Genomic DNA, 20,251 nt, shown 5'->3' on the forward strand with positions numbered 1-20,251 from the left:
GCTTCAGTCATGTCCAACTCTGTGCGACCCCATAGACAGAAGCCCACCAGGCTCCTCTGTCCCTGGGATTCTCCAGGCAAGGACACTGGAGTGGGTTGCCATCTCCTTATTCAATATATACACTACTATATATAAAATAGATCACTAATAAGGACCTACTGTATATCACAGGGAACTCAACACTCTGTAATGACCTATATGGGTCATTATATGGTCTATATGGGAAAAGAATCTAAAAAAAGAGTGGATATAGATATATGTAGAACTTTGTTGTACACCTGAAACTAACACAACATATCCTAATAAAAATTGAAAAAAAAGTGCATCTTATATATTTCATGGACACGTCTACATTTATTAAAATTTTTTTGAATGATTTGAAAAATTTTACACAGTTTTAAATTTGCAAATATTTCCATTTACAGGTATTACAAAATATTAACTACATTCCCTGTGCTGTACAATACATCCTTGACTCTATCTTACACCCAATAGTTTGTATCTCCCCCTCCCCACCTCTGTATCGCCCTTCCCCAATTCCTACTGATAACCACTACTTTCTTCTCTATACCTGTGAGTCAGCTTCTTTTTTGTTATATTAACTAGTTTGTTGTATTTTTTTTAGATTCCACATATAAGTGATATCATACAGTACTTGTCTTTCTCTGTCTGATTTATTTTACTAAGCATAATGCCCTTCAAGTCCATCCAGGTTGCTCACAAATGGCAAAATTTCATTCTTGTTTAAGAGGAGTAGTATTCCATGCTGTGTGTGTGTGTGAGATCTTTATTGATTCATCTGTTGATGGACACTTAGGTTGCCTTCATAACTTGACAATTACAAACAGTGCTGTTCTGAACATTGGGAGTACAGTGTCTTTTCGAATCAGTGTTTTTGTTTTCTTTGGCTATATATATACCCGAGTTAAACTGCTGGATCATATAGTGCTTCTACTTCTAGTTTTTTGAGAAACCTCTGTACTGTTTTGCTCAGTGGCTACATCAATTTAGATCCCCACTAACAGTGTACAAGGGTTCCCTTTCCTCCACATTCCTGGTAACAGAATAGCAGTAATATCCAGGAAGGAACTGTTCATAGAAATAGAATAGAGATCAGCTAGGGAAAAGCTATTTTCTAGGAGGTGGTGTCTGAGCAAGAACATGCTGAGATGAGATCTGGAGAACAAGGAAGAACCAAGCACAGCTGAGTTCCTAGAACAGTAAGGATGGACGGATGTTTGGGCCCTGCAGGAACAGAAATGAGGCTGGACTAGGGAGCAGGGTAGACAGTGGGATGGGCTGAGGCTGTGTGGGCATCAGGGTCCAGACCACGCAAGAATCCATCAGCCATTGAATGGAAGTTGAAGTTTCATGAGATCCAAAGATTAGATTCTTACCTGTAGAGCTAGGGATGGAAGCTGGAGATACTGGAGGTCCTGGAGAGAAGGTGGAGGTCACTGGAGCTGAAAGAATAAAACTGTTGGGGCCTTTCATAAAGCTATGAGAGGTAACAGTGGTTGATGGAAACTTACATCTGTTCCTTGGCTTAACCTGAGACTTCTGCTGGTCTGAGGCTATTGTGGGGCTGAGGATTTGGGGAATGGGGCATGCGTTCCTCCCAGGGAGCAGGTTTAGGGTGGAAGGGTCCCAGGGTCATGGAAACATTTGAGCCCTCATTACTCACTGCTGGTGGTGGGGATCCAGTACCGATGGTTGTAACCTGCAAGGAGAGGCAGAAAGAAAGCATAAAATGATGGGAGAACATTAAGAAAGGAGTGAAGTGTAGAACTAGAAACACAAACTTACAGACCTTCCTGAGTATTTTCTTTGAGATTCACCAATAAATAATGATGGTTCTTCATTTTTTTAAATTTTTTGGCCACACAGTGCAGCATGTGGGATCTTAGGTCCCTGACTAGAGATCGAACCTGTGCCCCCTGCATTGGGAGGGTAGAGTCTTAATCACTTGACCACTGGGGAGGTCCTGATGGTTACTCTTTGTGAGTGAACTGCCTCTTACTCTGGTCCTTCTGATTAATTTCATCCTCATAACCATTAACCTCAAAGAAGACAATGATCAAACCACTCTCAGTTTTTTTGGGGAATTTACCAGCTCCCTGGAATATTATCAACCTCACCAAATGAATGTGTTAGTCTCTCAGTCATGTCCAACTCTTTGCAACCCCATGGACCTGTCTATGGAATTTTCTAGGCAAGAATATTGGAGTGGGTTGCCATTCCCTTCTCCAAGAGATCTTCCCAACCTAGGGATTGAACCCATGTCTCCTGCATAGGTAGATGGGTTCTTTACCATTGAACCACCCAAGAGGACCCTATCCATGATCCAGAACCATACTTATTCAAATCCTCTTTCCCCCCATTTTCTCTTATTTTCCAACTTTATGCTCTCTGGCTGACCCCCAAGTCTCTCTTTCTCTCCCTTTCCATCACTATCTCAGTGGAGTGGGTTGCCATTCCCTTCTCCAGGGGGTCTTCCTGACCCAGGGGCTGAATCCGGGTCTCCCACATTGCAGGCATCTTCTTTACCATCTGAGCCACTGGGGCTTTATCAAATGAACAAGGACAACAATTTCTTGTGAGTGTTTTCAGCCTTATTTGTGTTTCTTCATCCATGATATATAATTTTGTCCTTGCTCTTTGAGTTTCTCCCACTCCCCAACTCTCCAAAGACAAAGCTTGAGCTTTGACAGCGTAGTTCTTGGACTTCTGTGATGTTGGGATTGAGATAGTGAGAGAGAGGAAGAGAGAGAGAGACTTGGGGGTCAGCCAGAGAGTATAAAGTTGGAGAATAAGAGAAAATGAGGGAAAGAGGGTTTGAATAAGCATGGTTCTGGATCATGGCTAGGATCCTCTTTGGTGACTCAATGGTTAAGAACCTGTCTACCTATGCAGGAGACATGGGTTTGATCCCTGGGTAGGAAAGATCCCCAGGAGAAGGAAATGGCAATCCACTCCAGTATTCTTGCCTGGGAAATCCCATGGACAGAGGAACCTGGTGGGCTACAGTCCATGAAGTTGCAAATGAGTTGGAAATGACTTAGAGAATAAATAATAACAACAAAGAAATGTAACTGAAACTTAATTTGTATTTGATGGTTTGAATGGGTTTATTGAAATAAAACTCCTCTCTGAGACAGTTAACTTGAATTATTCTGCCCAGTTAACTTGAATTATTCAGGTTTATCTCATTTGACCCTCACACTAATCTTAGATGACTTTAAAAAAGAACTTCACTCTAAAAAATGGACAAAAGTCTAGAGAGGTCATGACTTGCCCAGGGCCACAGAGTAAGTAAAAGGCAGGACCAGGGCTTAACTGAAGCAAGACCTGTAATTCACCAAAACCCACAGTAGTTAATTACTGCTTTTAGGTAATTTTTAAGGACTACTGAAATACAAAACAGATTTTAATCCAAGAAGAAAGACATTGTCCAAGTTGATATAATGAGGACATAATTAATTAGTTTAAATTGTCATATTAGAGGTCCTTTATTTTTTGAATATTTGTTTCTATTTACTTGTTTATTTGGCTGTGTTGGGGCTTAGTTGTGTCACATGGGGTCTTTACTTGCGGCATGTGAACTCTTAACTGCAGCATGTGGGATCCAGTTTCCTGACCAGGGATCGAACCTGGGTCCCCTGCATTGGGAGTGTGGAGTCTTAGCCACTGGATCACCAGGGAAGTCCCTAGAAGTCCTTTAATATTCTTTTCCATCCCAATATTTGAGCTTGGTATTTAGCTGGGTTAGTCTGGAGTGTAGCCTAGTAATTAGGCAGGCTTAGATTTTAGAGTCAATTTAGGTTTGAGTCCCAAGTCTACCAATTGTATTAGTTTGTCTGGTCTTGGAAAAATGGATTTCTCTTCCTGAGCCTTGTTTGTTCCTCTGTAAAATATACATAAAACTCCAAAAATATACATAAAACTCCAAAATATACATAAAAGTCCAAATATACATAAAACTCCATGTTGGGCAGGATTACCAAGGCATAATACATATAACGCTCTAGAACATGGGTCCTTCAATATAAACTAGCCTTTAGTACAGGTGTTATTGTAGGTATTGTTGCTAAGAGCATTATTGCAAAGGAATTTGTTGCTAAAAAACATTACTAACAGCTTTGTTGTTTATTTCTTGGGTGGGGTTTAGTTCCAGCAGGGCCTTGGAGAGTGAGTAAAGGACCACAAGCTGTTATTGGGAAAATAAAGACGTGAGGATTAGTCACTGCATTGCAAACCCATTGTTTCTCGGGAAAGAGTTAATCCCAGTGACTGCCGTGGGCTTGCTTTCTTCCTAGATGTCTGCGTGTTTCATTTGGGCTTCTGTGAAAGGTCATTGGAATGAAGAAGACTTTGGAGGGAATCTTTATTTCCAGATCTGAAAAGTTCCTTTTAAGTTGTTCTGAGGGGAGAGAACTGAGTCCCTATGGAAATTCTAGGTTGTTCCAGAACTATGAAAGTGGGTACAGAGAAATCACACTGCAAGGAGACCCCATCTGGGGAGAGGGAGGAGACCCCAGCTAGCGTAGAGCTACTCACCATTGACATAGAGACTGTTCCTGTCCAGGGTGTAGTGGTCCAGCCGAGTGACACCCTGGGTCTGCCGGCTTAGTTCCCAATACAGACGTTCTGTGTCCAGCCTGAAGCCCGTGGGATCTGAGCGGTAGGTGCACACCGCATCCATCCTGGTGCTTATTTCATCCTTATCAGCCCTGGGGAAGAAGGGACACAGGAACAGGAACATGAAGGATGCTTAAAGGTTGGATGCTCTTGACATTGCTTCCCCTTCAATTGCACTCCTTGGTTTTATTTTTTAAAAATTCTTTTTGGAGGATAGTTGACTTACAATTTTGTGTTAGTTTCTGCTGTACAGCAAAGTGAATTAGTTAGACATGTATCCACTCCTTTTAAGATTCTTTTCCCATATAGACCTAGGCCATTAAAGAGTATTGAGCAGAGTTCCATGTGGTATAGAGTAGGTCCTTGCTAAGTTGCTAAGTCGCTAAGTCGCTTCAGTCGTGTCCTACTCTGTGTGACCCCCACAGATGGCAGCCCACCAGGCTCCCCCATCCCTGGGATTCTCCAGGCAAGAACACTGGAGTGGGTTGCTATTTCCTTCTCCAATGCATGAAAGTGAAAAGTGAAAAGTGAAAGTGAAGTCGCTTCAGTAGTGTCCGACTCCTAGCGACCCCATGGACCGCAGCCTTCCAGGCTCCTCCGTCCATGGGATTTTCCAGGCAAGAGTACTGGAGTGGGGTGCCATTCCCTTCTCTGAGAGTAGGTCCTTAGTTGTTTATAAAAATGAGTTATCTGTTTTGTATAGAGTAGTGTGTATATATCAATCCCTATCTTCCAATTTATCCCTCCCTACACCTTACTTGCTGGTAACCATAAGTTTGTTCTCTACATCTGTAACTCTATTTGCATTTTGTAGATGTTTATTTTTACCCTTTTTAAGATCACTTCCCTGTTTTTTAAAAAAATATTTATTTGTTTTATTTTATTGTTTTGGCTGTGCCAGGTCTTTACTGCGACATGTGTGGGCTTCTAGTTCCCTGACCAGGGGTGGAACCCAGCCCCCCTGCATTGGGAGTGTGGAGTCTTAGCCACTGGACCACCAGAAAAGTCCCTAGGTCAGCACTCTTCCCTGGATTTCACCTGCTTTTTCAAACATATCTTTTTCCATCTTATGTGGGGCTCCAGATCCCTCCGGCTCCTAAGTTCAATACTCTGCAGGGCTACTCCTTAGCTCAATTTCTTCTTTTCATCCCCATTTTTTTTTTTAAGTTTTAATTTTTTTAAATTAATTTTTATTGGAGTATAGCTGCTTTACAATGTTTGTTAGTTTCTACCATAGAGAAAAGTGAATTAGCCATATTTTTCTTGTTTGTTTTTTATTTTTATTTATTTTTTATTTTTTTTAATTTTATTTTATTTTTAAACTTTACATAACTGTATTAGTTTTGCCAAATATCAAAATGAATCTGCCACAGGTATACATGTGTTCCCCATCCTGAACCCTCCTCCCTCTTCCCTCCCCATTCCATCCCTCTGGGTCGTCCCAGTGCACCAGCCCCAAGCATCCAGTATCGTGCTTCGAACCTGGACTGGCAACTCGTTTCATACATGATATTTTATATGTTTCAATGCCATTCTCCCAAATCTTCCCACCCTCTCCCTCTCTCACAGAGTCCATAAGACTGTTTACATATGCACCCTCCCTTTTGGACTTCCATCTCATTCAGGTCACCAGAGCGCATTAAGTAGAGCTCCCTGTGCTATACAGCATGTTCCCATCAGTTGAATATTTATACATAGTAGATCAGTAGTGTACATAAGTCAATCATAATCTTCCAATTCCTTCCATCCCCCCTTCTGTCTTGGTATCCATTTATTTGTTCTTTACATCTGTGTCTCTATTTCTGTTTTGCAAATAAAATCATCTATACCATTTTTCTAGATTATACATGTGTTAATTTATGATATTTGCTTTTCTATTTCTGACTTATTCACTCTGTATGATGCTCTCAAGGCCCATCCACATGTCTGCAAATGACCCAATTTTGTCCCTTTTTATGGCTCAGTAATATTATCCTCATTCTTTTTATTAATTGATTCAAGCTCATTGTTTCACCTACCAGCCCTTAGTACACTCCCTGTCTACTCATGAAGGTAAATACAGATAGTGACCACTCCAGTAACCAGAGTCCTGCTTGGGCCCTGGGGTTGGGGATGTAAAAATCTTAGGGAGGACAACAGAGATTTCTAGGATAGGGAGCATGTGGAATTGTGGTGCTGAAAAAAACTCCTGAGAGTCCCTTGAACTTCAAGGTGATCAAACCAGTTAATTCTAAAGGAAATCAACCCTGAATATTCATTGGAAGGACAGATACCAAAGTTCCAATACTTTGGCCACCTCATGTGAAGAGCAGACTCTTTGGAAAAAGACCCTGATGCTGGGAAAGTTGAAGGCAGGAGGAGAAGGGGGCAGCAGAGTATGAGATGGTTAGATAGCATCACTGACTCAATGGACATAAATTTGAGCAAACTCCAGGAGATACTGAAGGACAGAGGAGCCTGGCATACTGCAGTCCATGGGGTCCCAAAGAGTTGGACATGACTTAGCAACTGAACAGCAACAGCATGTGGAAGGGAAACCCAAGAGCATCATAGACCTTGGAGACAGTGAATGAATCACCCCATGGCTGGCTGTGACATGGTGTAACAACCTTCATGGAGCCTGAAAGGGGGGGATTTTATTTTAACATGGGCAAATCCAAAGGCTGAGGTCAACTCTTTGGGAACACATGTTGGGCGGGCAACCAAGTTTGGAGAAAAACAGAGAAAATGAGTTAAGAAGAAATAAAGGGAAAGATGGTTCAAAAAATCTTTGTCTTGTGGAAGCAACCTAGATGTCCATCGACAGATGAATGGATAATGAAGATGTGGTACATACAAACAATGAAATATTACTCAGCCATAAAAAGGAACAAAATTGGATCATTTGTAGTCATGTGGATGGACCTAGAGTCTGTCATACAGAGTGAAGTAAGTCAGAAAGAGAAAAACAAATTATATTAATGCATATATATGGAATCTAGAAAAATGGCACAGATGAACCTACTTGCAGGGGAGGAATAGAGATGAAGATGTAGAGAAAGGACATGCGGACACAGGGGAGAAAGAGGACGGTAGGATGAATGGAGAGCATAGCACTGGCGTGTATACACTACCATGTGTGAAACAGATAGCTAGTGGGAAGCTACTGCATACCACAGGGAGCTCAGCTTGGTGTTCTTTGACAACCTAGAGGGGTGGGATGGGGGTTGGGGTGGGAGGGAGGCTCTAGAGGGAAGGGATAGATGTATACATATAGCTGATTCACTTTGTTGTACAGCAGAAACTAACACAATATTGTAAAGCAATTGTGTGTTGAGTTGCTCGTGCATGTGTGTGTGCTAAATCGTTTCAGTTGTGTCTGACTCTTTGAGAACCTGCCAGGCCCCTCTGTCCATGGAATTTTCTAGGCAAGAATACTGGAGTGGGTTGCCATTTCCTACTCCAAAAGCAATTATACTCCAATTTAAAAATGTTATATAAAAAAATGTTATATATAAAAAGAACTAGTTCCATGAAAACATATTTTAAATAAATAAATAAAGGAAAAAAAATCTTTGTCTTGAATTTGAGCTGACCCTACAGTGATTCACCCAAAGCAGTGGCTTTTTCAGGAAGGAAGACAGATCCCATTCCTCTCTTGTCTGGGAATTCTGCTTGGTATTATCCATGCACTTCAAAATATTCCCATAACATGTCCCTATAGCATAGTACAGCAGTTCTCAAAGTGCAGCCCAGACACCCCTAGAGTTCCTCAACCTTACAGGGCATCCACCAAGTGAAAAATATTTTCATAGTTATACTAAGATATTATTTTCACTTTTACTCTTTCAAGAGTATACAATGATTTTTTTCTCCAGAGGCCACAAGGTGAAATATTGTAAATATGGAATGCAGAAGCATATAGTCTGCTGTGTCTTCCACTAAAGCCAGATGATAATATTGTGGAAAAATAGAAACCATGACCCCCTTCCTCATTATGCTTTTCTTTTGGCGGGGGGTGGAGGTAGGTGAAATACGGCTATTATTCACTCATTCTTCTTCTTTTTTAATCTTTTGGCCATGCCACGAAGCATGTGAGATCTTAGTTCCCTGGGAGACGTCTCACCTGAGCAAGGTCAGTCTACAGCCGGCGTACCGGGAACCAATGCTGCTGTTTCTGAACAAAGGCCTGAGCTGGAAAGAATGAGAGGGAGATGAGTGAGAGGGACAAGACAGCAGGCTGTTGGGAGGTCGAGGCAAGGTGGGCGTTGGTGTGGGTCTCTCACCTGCAGCTGCAGGTCTCTCTCAGTGTCTTTGAATATCTTAGAGTCCGAGTGTCCCAGGTCTTCTGTGTAGTGCAGGTTGGTGATGGTGAAGTTGACAGTAAAAGGCATCAAGAAAGGAATTGCAGCTGAAATGGCTGGGAAAGTAAAATGAGGCCAGTCCTGAGTCAAGCCTGGGCTGAGGGCGGGAGCTAAGGCTCTAAGGGCACATCTTTACCCCACTGCCCACATCGGGGTCTGGCATAGGCTGTCCCACCTGGGACACCCCATGCAGCAGTCCTTGTCCAAGCTCCTCCCATATCAACTGACCAACCATCCCAGTTTGCTTGGGATTACATGGATTCTTAGGGCATCCCTGGTGGCTCAGTGGTAAAGAACCTGCCTGCCAATGCAGGAGACACAGGTTCAAATCCTGGGGTGGGAAGATTCCCTGGAGGAGGATATGGCAACCCACTCCAGTATTCTTGCTTGGGAAATCTCATGGACAGAGGAGACTGGTGGGCTATAGTCCATGGGGTTGCGAAGAGTCAGACATGACTTAGTGACTACAAAAACAACAACAATATGTAGGTTCTTAGGATGCAGAATCAATCACCTTGTTCCCACTTCCCCTTTGCTCTTACCATTTCAGCGCATACCAGCTCCTGCATCTCTTTGTCTTAGGGGACTTAGGCCCAGGGAGCATCCCTGTAGCAGTGATTCCTGGGAGTTGGTGGATAGATATCCTAGCTCCCTCCCCACCCAAGATAGGTTAATTCCACAGTTCATGTTCTGTGCATTCTCCCAGGGTCCCCCTCCAGCCTCCAGAACTGTGAGACAATAAATTTCTGTTGCTTAAGCCACTTAGTTTGCTGTACTTTGTGAAGGCAGCCCTAACAAGTAATTCACCAAATGACTTAACAATTTCTATTCTAGGTATATACCCAAAGGGAATGGGAAGAGGGACTCAGAGAGATCAGTGCACACCCAAGTTCATAGCAGCATTATTCATCATAGCCAGAAGATGGACACAGCTTGAGTGTCCACCAGGTGACCGGACAAAATGTGGTCCATCTATACAAATGGAATATTATTCATCTGGTGGCTCAGTGGTAAAGAATCTGCCTGCCACTGCAGAAGATGCAAGTTCAATCCTTGGGTCAAGAAGATCCCTGGAGAAGGAAATGGCAACCCACTCCAGTATTCTTGCCTGGAAAATCCCATGGACAGAGGAGCCTGGAGTGCTACAGTCCATGGGGTCTCAAAAGAATCTGACACGACTTAGTGACTAAATAGCAACAATCAACAGGTATGAAGTTCTGATAAACACTACAACATGGATGAACCTCCTTGAAGATACCATGCTAAACAAAATAAGCCAGACACAAAAGGAAACATACATTGTATGATCCCTCTTATATGAAATACCTATAATAGGCAAATTCATATAGACCATGAATAGATTAGATGTTACCATGGGCTGGAAGGAGTGGGAAAGGGGGAATTTTTGCCTAATGAGTTCACAGACCCTGTTCAGGGTGATAAAAAATTTTGGAAACAGGTAGTGGAGATGTTTGCACAACAGTGTCAATGTAATTCATGCTGCTGAACTATCCATTTACATATGATTGGTAAATGTATATACTATTTCATATATGCCCAGTTGCTTAGTCGTGTCCAACTCTTTGTAACTCTATGGACTATAGTCTGCCAGGCTCCTCTGCCTATGGGATTTTCCAGGCAAGAATACTGGAGTGGGCAATAATACTCCAATTATTTTATATATATATTTTATCACAATAAAAACATTATTCTTACTTGTTCCTGAAGTCACAATCACAGAGGCCAAGGTGGATGTTCCAGGTGTGGTCACATGGGCAAAAGGACTTCCAGCCAGTGTGTTGAAGGTGGTTGTGGTCTCGGCCACAGTGGGGCCTGAACCTGTGGCAGCTAAATGAGTGGTCTCAACAGTGGCGGTTTTCAGGATAGTGGTTGTACTTAATCCTTCCACATGACTGGTTTTAGGTTGCATTGTGGTCTCTGATGGTCTCAAGGTCACAGTGTCCCCTGTCACATTTTTGGGAAATTCTGAGAGCTCAACTGAGGTTGCAGGTGGTGAGGTTTCTGTGTTCCCAGAAGTTATAGTATAAAGCTCAACGGTTGTTGCAGGGGTCCTGGAAGGCCCAAGACCACCAGGGGAAAGAGTCAGAGCAGGGAGGCTTGTACTGGCCTTGGCTTCAGGACTGGTGGCCAGTAAACCTGTGGTCTCTGGTAAACCATGGGAAACAGCTGACATTCCAATAGCTGTGCTGAGTTCTGTCTCCTCAGTGGAGACTGAGGCTGTTTCTGCAGGAACACCAAGTGAAACAGTTGGATTTAGATCAACTCTGGCTGTCATGGTCACAGGTATGGTGAAGAGAGAGAATGTTTCTGGTGGACTGAGAGAAACAGTCTGAGATGGAAGAGCTGTACTGGTCTCCAACTCAGGCCAGATGGATGGTGAGGCTGTGGTTTCTGGTAAATGAGGAAAAACAGTTGAAGCAGGAGAATTTGTGCTTGTCTCTGCACTGGAAGAGGTGACTAATAAGGCTGTGGTTGCTGGTTCACCAGGAGAAAGAGTCAGAGGTAGAATAGCCATGGTGGTGTCTGTCTCAGAGTTCACTGTATATGGTAAACTAGGGGAGACAGTTGTAGCTGGGACAGCTGAACTGGTTTCTGTCCCAGGTCTGGTGGCCGTTGAGGGTGCGGTGTCAGATTCACTCTGGGAAACTTTGGAGGTTGTCCTGGGAACAGATGAACTAGTCTCTTCAGGATGGGTGACAAGTGAGACTGTTGTATCTGGCTTTCCAGGAGAAGCAATCAGAATTGGAACAGCTGAACTTGTTTCAGTCTGGGTGACCCCTGAGGCTGTAGTCTCTGGTTTCAGTGTGGAATTAGTCTGAGTTGGAGAAGTTGTACTGATCTGTGTTATGGAATTGGTAACCAGAGAAGTCACCAGCCCTGATACACCAGGCGAGACAGTTGTAGCTGGGAGAGCTGAACTTGTTTCTGTCCCAGGACTGGTGGCTGTTGAAGTTGTGGTGTCTGATTCACTCTGGGAAACTTTGGAGGTTGTCCTGGGGACAGTTGAACTGGTCTCTTCAGGATGGGTGACAAGTGAGACTGTTGTATCTGGCCTTCCAGGAGAAGCAATCAGAATTGGAAGAGCTGAACTTGTTTCAGTCTGGGTGACCCCTGAGGCTGTAGTCTCTGGTTTCAGTGTGGAATTAGTCTGAGTTGGAAAAGTTGTACTGATCTGTGACATGGAATTGGTAACCAGAGAAGTCACCAGCCCTGATACACCAGGTGAGACAGTTGTAGCTGGGAGAGCTGAACTTGTTTCTGTCCCAGGACTGGTGGCTGTTGAAGTTGTGGTGTCTGATTCACTCTGGGAAACTTTGGAGGTTGTCCTGGGAACAGTTGGACTGGTCTCTTCAGGATGAATAACCAGTGAGACTGTTGTATCTGGCTTCCCATGGGAAACAGCCATAGTTGGAACAGCTGAACTGGTTTCTGCCTCAGGACTAGTGTTTGTTGAGGGTGTTGTGTTTGATTCACTATGGGAAACACTGAGGGTTGTCTTGGGAACAGTTGGGCTAGTCTCTTCAGGATGGGTGACAAGTGAGACTGTTGTATCTGGCCTTCCAGGAGAAGCAATCAGAATTGGAACAGCTGAACTTGTTTCAGTCTGGGTGACCCCTGAGGCTGTAGTCTCTGGTTTCAGTGTGGAATTAGTCTGAGTTGGAGAAGTTGTACTGATCTGTGTTATGGAATTGGTAACCAGAGAAGTCACCAGCCCTGATACACCAGGCGAGACAGTTGTAGCTGGGAGAGCTGAACTTGTTTCTGTCCCAGGACTGGTGGCTGTTGAAGTTGTGGTGTCTGATTCACTCTGGGAAACTTTGGAGGTTGTCCTGGGAACAGTTGAACTGGTCTCTTCAGGATGGGTGACAAGTGAGACTGTTGTATCTGGCTTTCCAGGAGAAACAATCAGAATTGGAAGAGCTGAACTTGTTTCAGTCTGGGTGACCCCTGAGGCTGTAGTCTCTGGTTTCAGTGTGGAATTAGTCTGAGTTGGAGAAGTTGTACTGATCTGTGACATGGAATTGGTAACCAGAGAAGTCACCAGCCCTGATACACCAGGCGAGACAGTTGTAGCTGGGAGAGCTGAACTTGTTTCTGCCCCAGGACTGGTGGCTGTTGAAGTTGTGGTGTCTGATTCACTCTGGGAAACTTTGGAGGTTGTCCTGGGAACAGTTGGACTGGTCTCTTCAGGATGAATAACCAGTGAGACTGTTGTGTCTGGCTTCCCAGCGGAAACAGTCATAGTTGAAATAGCTGAGCTTGTTTCTTTCCCAGAATGGGTGACCTCTGAGGCTGTTGTCTCTGGTTTGTGAGTAGAATCAGTCAGAGTTGGAAAAGTTGGAACAGCTGAACTGGCTTTTGTCTCAGAATGGGTGATCCATGAGGTTGTGGTCTTTGATTCATATAAGGAATCAGTCAGAGTTGGAAAAGTGGTACTGGTCTCTGCCTCAGAAATGGTAACCAGTGAGGTCACCATTCCTGGTATACTGGGTGAGACAGTCATAGCTGGGACAGCTGAACTGACTTCTGCTGCAGGACTGGTAGTCATTGAGGGTGTGGTGTCCGATAAACCCTGGGAAACATTGGAGGTTGTCCTTGGAACAGTGTGGCTGGTATCTTTGGAATGGGTGACCAGTGAGACTGTTGTTTCTGGCTTCTCAGGGGAAACAGTCATAGTTAGAATAGCTGAATTTGTTTTTGTCCCAGAGTGGGTGACTGCTAAGGCTGTTGCCTCTGGTTTGTGTGTAGAATCAGTCATAGTTCTAAAAGTTGTACTGATCTCTGCTCTAGAACTAGTGATCAGAGAAGTCATAACATCTGGTACACTAGGGGAGATAGTTGTAGTTGGAATGGCTGAACTGGCTTCTGCCTCAGAACTTGTAGCCATTGAGGGTGTGATGTCTGATTTACTATGAGGAAAACTTGGAGTTGTTCTAGAAATAGGAGTATTGGTCTCCATAGAATGCATGACCCATGAGGCTGCTGTCTCTGGTTTATGTGAAGAATCAGTTGGAATTGTAAAAGCTGTACTTGTCTCTGTCCCAGAACTTGTGAAAAGTGAGGTCACCAACCTTGGCATAGTAGAGAAGACAACTGAAGTAGCTGAACTGGCCTGCATCTCAGGATGAGTGACCAATGAGGCTGTGGTCTTTGGCTCAAAGGGAGAAAGTGTCAGAGCTGGAATAACCATACTAGTTTTTGTCTCAGAACTGGTGGCTTGTGGGTTCACTATATGTGATACACTAGTGGAAACAGTTGGAGTTGGAATAGCTGGACTGGCTTTTGGCTCAGAATGAGTCACCCATGAGGCTGTGGTTTCCATTTGACCTGGAGAAGCAGTCAGTGTTGGAAGAGTGGTACTAATTTCTTCCCCAGAACTAGTAACCAGAGAGGTCACCAACTTGGATACACTAGGTGAGACAGTTGTAGCTGGGACTGCTGAACTAGATTCTGTCCAAGGACTGGTGGCTGTTGAGAATGTGGTGTCTGTTTCAGTATGGGAAACATTGGGGGTTGTCCTGGGTAAAGTTGGACTTGTCTCTTCAGGATGGGTGGCCACTGAGACTGTTGTATTTGGCTTCCCAGGTGAAACAGTCATAGTTGGAACAGCTGGACTTGTTTCAGTCCCAGAGTGGATGATCCCTGAGGCTGTTGTCTCTGGTTTGTGTGTGGAATCAGTCAGAGTTGGAATAGTTGTACTAGCCTCTGCAACAGAACTGGTAATCAGTGAGGTCATCATCTCTGGTACACGAAGTGAGATAGTCATCACTGGGACAGCTGAACTGCCTTCTGCCCCAGGACTAGTGGCTATTGAAGGTGTGGTATCAAATTCACTCTGGGAAACATTGGGGGTTGTCCTGGGAATACTTCGGCTGGTCTCTTCAAGATGGGTAACCAGTGAGACTGTTGTATCTGGCTTCCCTGGGAGAATAGTCATAGTTGGAATTGCTGAACTTGCATCTTTCTCAGTATGGGTGACCCCTGGTGCTGTTGTCTCTGATTTGTACATGGAATCAGTCACAGTTGGAAAAGTTGTACTGGTCTGTGCCACAGAACTGGTAACCTGTGAGGTCACTATCCCTGATACAGCAGGTGAGACAGTTGTAGCTGGGACAGCTGAACTGAATTCTTCCCCAGGACTTGTAGCCACTAAGAATGTGGTGTTTGATTTACTATGGGAAACACTGGAGGTTTTCCTGGGAACAGTTGAGCTGGTCTCTTCAGGGTGGGTAACCAAAGAGACTGTTGTATCTGACTTCTCAGAGAAAACAGTCATAGTTGGAACAGTTGAACTGACTTTTGTCTCAGAATGAGTGACCCATGAGGCTGTGGTCTTTGGTTCATGTAGGGAACCAGTCAGAGTTGGAGAAGTTGAACTAGTCTCTGCTGTGGAACTGGTAACCGGTGAGGTCACCATTCCTGATACACCAGGTGAGACAGTTGTAGTTGGGACAGAACTGACTTTTGCTCCAAGACTGGTGACCACTGAGAGCATGGTATCTGATTCATTATGGGAAACAGGCATTGTCTTAGGAACAGTTGGGTCAGACTCTGGAGGCTGGGTGACCAAGGACACTGTTGACTCTAATTCATGCAGGAACCCAGTTGAAGTTGGTTTGCTAGGTGAGATAGTCATCACTGGAGTGGCTGAACTGGCTTCTGCCCCTGGACTGGTGGGTGCTGAAGATGTGGTGTCTAATTCTCTAGGGGAAAAATTCAGAGTTGTTTTGGAATCAGGTGTGCTGGCCTCTGTGGAATGGAGCCATGAGGCTGTTGTATCTTGTTCATCAGGGGAGACAGTCAAAGTTGAAAAACTGGAAATGGCTTCTGTCCCATGATTGGTGACCAATGAGGCTGTTGTCTCTTGTTCATGTGGGAAAACAGTTGTAGTTGAAAAAGTTGTGCTGGTCTCTGCCCCAGAACTGGTGGTCGGTGAGATTTCCACCCTTGATACATCAGGGGAGACAGTTGGGGTTGGAACACTTAAATTGGTCTGTGTCCCAGGATAGGTAATCAAGGAGACTGTTGTTTCTGGCTTACCAGGGGAAACAGCCAGAGTTTGATCAGCTGAGCTGGTCTCTGTCCCAGGACTAGAAACCAGTGAGGTCACCATCCCCAGTACCTCAGGGGAGATAGTTGGAGTTGGAACAGCTGTACTGACTTCTTTCCCAGAACTTGTAGTTGTTGGGGGTGTGCTGTCTGATTCACTAGGAGAAACATTCAAGATTGCCCTGGAAACAGCTGGACTGGTCTCTGCAGGATGGGTGACCCATGAGGTTGTAGTCTCTGGTTCATCTGAGGAAACAGTCAGAGTTGGAACAGCTGCACTGGTTTCTGCCCCAGAACTAGGGACCAGTGAGGTTGCAGTCTCTGGTCCTCTACTGAAAATAGATGAGGTTGTCATGGGAACCACAGTGCTGGTCTCTGCCCCAGAACTAGGGACCAGTGAGGTTGCAGTCTCTGGTCTTCCACTGAAAATAGATGAGGTTGCCATGGGAACTACAGTGCTGGTCTCTGCCCCAGAACTATGGACCAGTGAGGTTGCAGTCTCTGGTCCTCTACTGAAAATAGATAAGGTTGTCATGGGAACCACAGTGCTGGTCTCTGCCCCAGAACTAGGGACCAGTGAGGTTGCAGTCTCTGGTCCTCCACTGAAAATAGATGAGGTTGTCATGGGAACTACAGTGCTGGTCTCTGCCCCAGAACTAGGGACCAGTGAGGGTGTAGTCTCTGGTCCTCTACTGAAAATAGATGGGGTTGTCATGGGAACAACAGTGCTGGTCTCGTCTCCAGATCTGGTGGTCAAAGAGGCTGTCATCTTTGGACTATCTGGGGTTGTGATGATCGTTCCTATTGTGCTTGTGCTGGCCTTTTTATCTGATGTCCTGAGGAGAGGCAGCATTCCTGAAGTGGGAGTAGACACTCTGGTAGTCACTGTGGTCTTCAGAGCTGTGGCAGTGGTCTCTGTCCTCTCTGTCCCTCTTGTTGATAATCCTGTGAAGTGTAGGATGGACACAAAATTGGGACAACATTATTACTCTTTACTGGGTTGGCAATTGCTTATTTTGTCTCCATGTCAGGAAAGGGAGAGAAATGTCTCTGCCTGGTATGTGCTGAGATCCTTCTGGAATGGGAAAATGCCCTCACCTTACCTGGGGTTTCCCAGGTGGTGCTAGTGGTAAAGAACCTGGCTGCCAATGCAGGAGATGTAAGAGATGCAGGTTTGATTCCTGGGTCCAGAAGATCCCCTGGAGGACAGCATGGCAACCCACTCCAGTATTCTTGCCTGGAGAATCCCTTGGACAGATGACCCTGGTGGGCTTCAGTCCATGGGGTCGCAGAGTTGGTCATGACTGAGTCGACTTAGCATGCATGTTCCTTGCCTGACTCACCTTGGGCTGCACCTCCTCCATGAATTCTTTTTTTGTTGTTGTGGGTTTGTTTGAAAGTATTTATTTAAAATAGGAACAGAATTTTTAAAAATCAGTTTCTGAGTTAATTATAAATATTAAGGGTATGAAAATAAAAAAAGAGAACAATGAAAAATTGAAAATGGAAACCAAAAAAAGTTTTTTTTTTTCCCCACTCAGGTAGAAATCAGAAAAATAACAGAAACAAAATTTAAAAACATAATGAAGCAAAACTCTCCTTAACAAAGAACCATGCACATAAAATGAAAGAGCTCTCTGTAAGCCAAATAAATCAAATTGCTCTTTTTATTAAATATAGACAGAGGTGGCAGCTATGTTGCCCAAATTCCAGAGAGTATAAATAACTCAGGACCATATTGGAATAATCTCTAATTTAAAATGAGTGAAAGTAGAAAAAGGAAGAGAGGAAAGGTATGAAAATTAGATCACTGTTTTTTTCTTTTTTTGACTGGGCCCTGTAGCTGTGGTTAAGATGCTGCACTTCCAATGCTGGGGATGCAGGTTTGATCATTGGTTTGGAACTAAGATCCCACATGCTACATGGCACAGCCAAAATACTCCTAATGAGGACTTATTGTATAGCAGAGGGCACTCTAGTCAGTACTATATAATTGCCTTATGGAAAAAGAATCTGAAAAAGAGTGGATAGGGACTTCCCTGGTGGCCCAATGGTAAGATTCCATGCTCCCAATGCAGAGGACCTGGGTTTGATCCCTAGTCAGGAACTAGATCCCACATGCCACAACTAAGAGTTAGCATGCTGCAACTAAGACCCAACACAGATAAATAAACAGTTTTTTAAAGAGTGGATATATGTATATGATACATGAAACATTCATTTTGCTGTATGAAGCTAACACAACATTGTAAACCAACTATTCTCCAATAAAAGTTGTAAAAAGTTACATCATCATTATTTTGTTCCTTTGCTGTCTCCTCTCCTGGACTGAGAGAGCTCCACGGATGCAATGCCAAAGTGTTTTCATCTATGTATCCTTAGTTTATGTCACAGTCTCTAACACACAGTAAATTAATAATAAGCATTTTTAGAATTAAGTGAATATGTGAAGCTGACAAATTCAACCTTGAACTAAACTCACTCAGCCATGTTAGGAGGGAAGGAAACGTAGCATCTACCTGGTAACTACTTGAAAAGATCCAACTGGGACAGGGAAGCCTATTACAACTCCATATAATTCTTTGTCCAAAGAAACAGGGCTTCCCTGGTGGCCCAGTAGTGAAGAGTCCACCTGTCAGTGCAGGAGACACAAGTTCCATCCCTGATCTGGGAAGATCCCACATGCTGTGGAGCAACGAAGCCTTTGTGCCACAACACTGAGCCTGTGCTCTAGAGCCCGGGAACCACAACTACTGAGCCTCTATGCCCCAACTACTGAAGCCTGCATGCCCTAAAGCCAGTACTCCATTATGAGAAGCCACTGCGATGAGAAGCCTGAGAACCACAACTAGAGAGTATCCCCTGCTCTCTGCAACTAGAGAAAAGCGTGTGCAGTAACAAAGACCCAACACAGCCAAAAATAAATGAATTAAAGAAAGAAAGAAAAAATTTTAATTTTTTAAAAAAGAAACATTTCATTCTTCTCAAGCAAGAAATAAAAGCATAAGTCAGATTATTGGGAAATAAAATGTTGAACCTACCTGTTAGACTAGCAGATGTGGATGCCTGGGGAATATGGATGGTGGTGCCTCCATGGGCTGCTTTATTGGGTATCTTTGTGATATGCTTCACAATGTCATCAGTCCCTGTAGGAGAAGGTAGGGAAGAAACGTAAGGTAACTCATCTCTTCCAGAAGGAGAACATGATCTAAATGGATCCACCTAATTTGACTTCTTCTCAACCATCTGTATGGACTGGAACCAGGGCTATATGTCTTGAGTGGCCACACCCATTCATAGATCCATCCATTCACCCAGAGATTCATCCATCCATCTACCCCTATATCTACCCATTTATTCTTTTTTTTTATTTTATTTTTAAACTTTACATAACTGTATTAGTTTTGCCAAATATCAAAATGAATCTGCCACAGGTATACATGTGTTCCCCATCCTGAACCCTCCTCCCTCCTCCCTCCCCATTCCATCCCTCTGGGTCGTCCCAGTGCACCAAATGGCATTGAAACATGTAAAATATCATGTATGAAATGAGTTGCCAGTCCAGGTTCAATGCACGATACTGGATGCTTGGGGCTGGTGCACTGGGACTACCCATTTATTCTTTCATCCATTCATCCTTTTATCCTTTCCTCCTACCATGCATCTTTCTTTTCATATTTCTCTTTTCTTTCTTTGCAACTTTTCATCCCTATTTCTTCAATCTTTATTTCCTTTGATCCTTCCTTCCATCCATCTTCCTTATTTTCATCCTTCCCACTATTCATCCTTCCTTCTATACACCCATCTTTTCTTCAGTTGTCTCTCTCTTCATTCTCCCTTTCTTCCTTCCTCCCACCCAACCATAGTTCTACCTTTTTACCATTCTATTCATCACTTGCTTTCTGAACACCCATCACTCAACTACCAGGTAATGTTTTAAGGATGCATCAATCACATTCAATGTGTTTAACTTGGTTGTGAACTGTTAAAGCTAGTTTGAGAAATAAATCACCCTCCTGTACATATTGCCTAGTGAACAATTGCTGGAGTAGTTGGAGGGCCTCACTGGATTTGTGTCCAGAACAAAATCTGTGGTTGAACTCAACTTAACCATGGAATGAAATCCCCCTAAGTTCCCTCCCTCATCTGCTGTTCTTTTGAATGTGGTATTTCTCCTCCTAGGTCTTAAGGTCCTCCCA

At 43.8% G+C, this 20,251-nt stretch overlaps 1 protein-coding gene across 1 annotated transcript in view; it reads right to left on the bottom strand.

Moving 5' to 3' along the window:
* Window positions 1-20,251, bottom strand: part of LOC129642004 (mucin-16-like) — a 115,626-nt gene that overhangs the window by 59,908 nt on the left and 35,467 nt on the right. Inside the window, exons 4-16 of the mRNA XM_055566570.1 lie at window positions 19,094-19,198; window positions 16,566-16,790; window positions 16,044-16,337; window positions 15,014-15,752; window positions 14,305-14,929; window positions 14,075-14,151; window positions 12,560-13,912; window positions 10,698-12,475; window positions 8,904-9,037; window positions 8,744-8,811; window positions 4,558-4,730; window positions 1,685-1,720; window positions 1,398-1,463 (exon numbers count right to left, since the gene is read on the bottom strand). Coding sequence (XP_055422545.1) covers window positions 1,398-1,463; window positions 1,685-1,720; window positions 4,558-4,730; window positions 8,744-8,811; window positions 8,904-9,037; window positions 10,698-12,475; window positions 12,560-13,912; window positions 14,075-14,151; window positions 14,305-14,929; window positions 15,014-15,752; window positions 16,044-16,337; window positions 16,566-16,790; window positions 19,094-19,198 — 5,673 coding nt within the window. The remainder of the gene's footprint in view (window positions 1-1,397; window positions 1,464-1,684; window positions 1,721-4,557; window positions 4,731-8,743; window positions 8,812-8,903; window positions 9,038-10,697; window positions 12,476-12,559; window positions 13,913-14,074; window positions 14,152-14,304; window positions 14,930-15,013; window positions 15,753-16,043; window positions 16,338-16,565; window positions 16,791-19,093; window positions 19,199-20,251) is intronic.

The sequence above is a fragment of the Bubalus kerabau genome, chromosome 1 (assembly GCF_029407905.1).
Source record: "Bubalus kerabau isolate K-KA32 ecotype Philippines breed swamp buffalo chromosome 1, PCC_UOA_SB_1v2, whole genome shotgun sequence".
NCBI classification, from domain to species: domain Eukaryota; kingdom Metazoa; phylum Chordata; class Mammalia; order Artiodactyla; family Bovidae; genus Bubalus; species Bubalus kerabau.